The sequence below is a fragment of the Microchirus variegatus genome, assembly GCF_963457635.1.
Source record: "Microchirus variegatus genome assembly, chromosome: 5".
Taxonomy (NCBI): Eukaryota; Metazoa; Chordata; class Actinopteri; order Pleuronectiformes; family Soleidae; genus Microchirus; species Microchirus variegatus.
In genome coordinates this window covers 7,200,901-7,206,042 of record NC_139806.1, presented here as the reverse complement: position 1 = coordinate 7,206,042, position 5,142 = coordinate 7,200,901, and the positions used below count along the sequence as shown (strand labels likewise).

At 44.0% G+C, this 5,142-nt stretch overlaps 1 protein-coding gene across 1 annotated transcript in view; it reads right to left on the bottom strand.

The window, feature by feature from the left end:
• Positions 1 to 1,426: 1,426 nt before the first annotated feature.
• The window catches only part of cadm3 (cell adhesion molecule 3), a gene marked incomplete at its 3' end in the record, with an annotated part of 141,219 nt that continues 137,503 nt past the window's right edge, over positions 1,427 to 5,142 (bottom strand). Inside the window, exon 10 of the mRNA XM_083890478.1 lies at positions 1,427 to 1,545. Coding sequence (XP_083746604.1) covers positions 1,427 to 1,545 — 119 coding nt within the window. The remainder of the gene's footprint in view (positions 1,546 to 5,142) is intronic.

Below are 5,142 nucleotides of genomic sequence, written 5' to 3'. Positions count from 1 at the left end.
AGGCCCGAGCCGAGCGGGGGAAACGCTCCCCCAAACACCACCACGGCGACGCCTTTTGGTTTTGCTACAGTTCATTTTATCGGGCGTTGAAAACCATCAAAAATCAAATCACAAGTTGGGAATTATTTGTTTTTTTCTTAAACACACACACTCCCGCGCTGACAAGCCGATAAATACTGTAAACCGTTAATACTGACATTAAGACGATAAGTCTCTCATACTGAAAAAGAAAAATAACACAAAATAAAAAGGGGGCGGAGCAAGAAGAAGAAGAAGGAAACATTCCTCGTACAAATATTTGCAGATAAGGTTAGTTTTTGTTGTTATTTTTAGACCTTTTTTTTGTTTGTTTTTCTCCCCAGACACTGATATTTTTTACTCAGCATTTCCACGCGTGTAATAAAAACAGGCAGGCTTTTTGTTTATGTTATTTTTTTTCCCTTTTTTTGTATGTAAATTTTTTCCCTTTTTTTTAATATTATATATATGTGTTAATGTAATGCAGTCACACACTGCATGAGAGACAGAGGGATAAAGAGAGAGTGTATTTACAGCACACACCGGACACCTTCTGTCAAGTAGAAAGAATGCAATATAATTATATATATATATATATATATTTGTATATATATATATATATTTATATATGTATACTGACGAGACCCTTCGCTTTGTAGCGCGAGGCAGGAATGCTGTGTTTTCGAGATCGTTCGATTCTCAGCCACGAAAGGTGTTTACAGAGAGATTACTGCCTTGTTAGGTGGAGAGAGAATGAGGAGAATAATAATAATAATAATAATAATAATAAAAAGAATTATGAAAGGGGAGGGAAAACAGAGGACACGTTGGCGTTGGCGGCGGCGGTCGGGGAATGCCGGGAATGTGAGTTACAATTTTGCTTGTTTTTTCCGAGGATCTGACAGTTATAGAAATACAATGCTTTGAGTAAAACGCTGTCATAATTCAGACATGTTAGTAGGAAGCTCACACGTTTCTGTGTTGTTGTTTTTTTTTTTTTCTTCATCTTGTTATTCTGAGCGTCTACGAGCAACAATCCTGTGAAAACTGACGTGTGTGTGTGTATGTGTGTATGTGTGTGTGTGCATGCCTGTGTGTGTGTGTGTGTGTGTGTCAGTGCAAAATCTCATGTCCCTGTATCAATGCAAAGACGGTCGCACCGGCTGAAGCTCAAACTCGTCACAGTTCCTTCCCCTCCCATCATCATCATCATCATCATCATCATCACCCACCGACGAAGTGAAGAACTGAAGCGTCGTGAAAACAAAATGGAGATTGTTTCTTTTTCTTTTTTTCTCTCTCTCTCTTTTCCTTCACTGCTAACCTTCCCTCTAACAACACGTCCTCCAACTTTTTCCTCCTCCTCTTCCTCCCGTCACTCCTTTCCGTCCAGCGCTTCATCCTCCGTCTAGATGAAGTACTCCTTCTTGTCCTCTGCTCCGGAGTTGCCTCCCTCGGCGTTGATGATGGCCGTGTCGGCGTCCGGGGCGTCGTCCGATCCCTTGGCTTCGTGGGTCAGATATGTCCCTGTGAGAGGGCGCAAGAAGGAAGGAGGGAAGGGTAGGAAAGGGACGAAGAGAGGAAGAGAAATAAATATGCAGATGCAGCAAAAGTTAAACATTAGGACTCTGTGATTTCATAGTGTTGCTTAAAGCTCCCATAGAGTGGTCCTATCGCACATATATGTGAGTTATGGAGGTCTACTTACATACATTAACTTGTTTTTAGGGTCAAAAACCTCCTAGTTGCTGCAAACGAGCCGATAAAAATCTCTCCTCACTGAAGCTCTCGTCAGCCGCGCTGTTTCAGAATGAAATCTCACCCCAGAAGACAGACTCTGTTGTGACTGGCCAGCCAACGAGAGCTTTCTCAACTGTCTTGTGATTGGCCAGGTACCTGGAAGTGACGTAATTAGCACGTCGGCTCTCGGAAGCGCAGCTCCCCCCTCTGGAACGGTGGATGCACTGCTACTCATTATCAAAACACTGTTTTAACAATGTTTAAAAATAGCTTCTTCACGACTCCCCGCCGCAGTCCCTTTGACGCCTTTGACCCGGAGTCAGAAGACACTGTCGCTCGTGAAACACCTCCACAACGGACGTTCTTCTTCTTCTAACGGCGCTTTCACTCCTATAGTTCGATTGCTTTGGTCTGCACCAGTCGGAAAAATGCTACAATGTAGCAAACGGACGTGGGTACGGTTTGCTTTCACATATGCAGAGTTCTAAACGAACCAAAATAGACCCCGAAGACCATCGACAACGGAACCAGACTCGATTTCCACCGGGCGCGTCACCGCCGCGAAACATAAGCGCCGCGGTCACCGGAGCTAATCGCTGGCTCGCTGAATACGGCTGACTCGCAAGGCAGCGTTGCGCTGCCGTAACGCGCCCGGTGGGGATTGAAGCTGGGCAGAGGACGGCGCAAAACCCGTATCTCATCTCATACCCATAATGCATTAAACTATACCGTTTTGTGCCATTTGGTTCGGTTGCTTTCACACCAGAGAAACCGTACCAAAGTAGAGCAGATAAAGCGGTCCTAGACCACCCCTTCATGCAGGTCTTGGACCGGTTGATTTGGTGCGCACCAAAGTACAGAGATTACATTCACACCTACGCAAACGAACCGAACCAAGGGACCAAACACGTTTGGTGTGCACCAAATGCTGTAGGTGCGAAAGCATACTAAAGTGCCCGGAGCAGGAGGATCTGCTGTTCAGGAGACGGGATCCTTACGTCACGATTCCAGGCTTTTTCAGAACGCTTTAAGAGCCCGAGATTAAACTTTAGGGCTTCATAAACGGGGTAATGGCGCAGATACACACCAAAACAAAAACAGCGTTAATCGGAACTTCCGATCTATGGGAGCTTTAAAAGTGCATTTTTGACCGTGATTGCACTCAGGTGTCATCGGCTAGTGAACATTGGGGGTTGTTTACGGCTGTTGGCGACAGTCCAGCACTGTAACAACAACAACAACAACAACATCGGGCCTGTCAGCGAACACCGTAGCAGAATATGTCACCGCATCGACTGGGAAGAGGTCAGAGTCATCAATCGGGGACTCTGCAACTTTGAAACGTCAAGGAATGTCCAAGGAGACAATTTACATCTGATGCGGGGGGGGGGGGGGGGGAGAAGGAGAGCGTCTTCAAAACGCAGACAAGGTTTTTTGCAATCTTTCCACTCAATTTGACAAATTGGACCACCTGTTGGGACGTGACGGCCCACAATCGGTCAAGCATCCATTTACCGAGGAAGACTGATTGAAATCCCCGGGAAAAAAAACAAGCAACACTACTTTTATTTCCTTTCATTATCTGCCCGTTTTACACATTGTGACTTTGTAAATGAGAACCACTTCCATTGACTTCTCATACAACGCAATAAATGGCCACAGGTTTGTTTTGTTCTGTTTGTTGCATCCACTCCCAGCTGCTCGCTCCGTCGGCCCCCGCAGACAACGTGGAGCCATCGTCCGCCGTTACTCACTCCCACCCTCTGCACACCTGTGCCCGCAAACAACCAGAGGGAGTCGCTAGTGCAGCGACATCTCTCACAGGAAACTGGCACCTGTGATATACGCCGGGCACAACTGTGCTCAATATTCCAGCCCCAGCTGGAGGCGCGGCAGCTGGGGGATTAGATCTGGCTCTGACTCTTGTCGCTTGTTGTAGGTGGAGGCGAGCGCGTACACACGCACTGCACCGCCTCAGGGCCGCCGTGTCTCTTTATTATATTAACATTTAAATTTCCCCAAGCTGCCGGAGCTCAAACATTCAAATTAGCTTTGTTCTTGTTTGAGTTTCCTTCACTGATTGACTGACATTAAATTATTTAGTTCATTTTCAGTAAATAAATAAAGGTAAAGGCGGCGGAAACTGCAGCTTATTTACAGCTACGCCTCTTGCTTGTGTTTGAGTTCGACATTTTTAGAATAATATACAGGTTATTATTATTATTATTATTATTATCATAAATGTCATCACCATTATTATTATTCTTTAATTAATTAAAAGTCGATATCAGTATAATTTTTATCAACAATCTCTGCTGCTGCTTATATAAATGACTGTAGTTCTATAAACACGTCATCACTGACTCTAACTGTCCTGTATGAATGTATACATTTATAACTTGACACAATTGCTTCAGCACAGAGTTCTACACAAACTTCCAGCCTCAGAGGATTTACGTGTTATATATGACGGCAATGTGCCGGCTGGAGTCGGAAAACGATGTCTTTTCCGAATGCTAACTGCTGTTAGCTGCCGGAGCCTCAGTGACGCTGATACTCTCATAAACTTTGTTGGACGCATATGATATATGTTTTTTTTTTTTTTTTACAGTTAATTTCTGTTGCCTTGTGCCGTCTGTTGCAGCTCTGAAGCAGACACACGCACTCGTGTAGCCATCACTTCGTATTAGATAAAGAATCCACTGCTTTAATATCATGTTTATTTTACACGCTTATGACTGCGACGCCTCAGCGTTTCCCCGGAGAAGAACGAGGGCATGTTTATCAGAACGCTGTGTAGACGTCGGGTTGCTGCAGCGTCGGAACGCTGTCAGCTCCCGCTTCCATAGCATGTGACGGGGGGGAAATGGGGGGTTATTATAGGTGTCAGATATATTCAGTCAGGTTGTGCGATAAATTGCTCGATCTCTGTGGATTTAAGGCGTGCGACTGAACTCTGACGGCTTGAAACTTTGCATCGTTGCTCTTCGCATTTTTGAAGGAAAAGCAGTTTTTTTTCCCCAATGAATATAACATTAAATGAATCATAAATACACTCTATACATTGTTAATGCGGTAAACATTAGACTATTCTAGCTGCAAACGTCTGGTTTTTAATGGAATATGTACATAGGTGTATAGAGGCCCATTTCCAGTGTTCTAATGGTACATTGTGTTTGCTAATCGTGTTTGAAGGCTATTGGATGATTAGAAAAACCTTGAAAACCCTTGTGCAATGATGTTAGCACAGCTGAAAACAGCTTTGCTGGTTCTAAAAATCATTATTTCTAATCTTGACTATATTTTCTATTCAGTTTGCCACTCTTTTGATGAATAAAAGTATAACTTGTATGTATATATGTATGTATCATTGAATAAATAGAG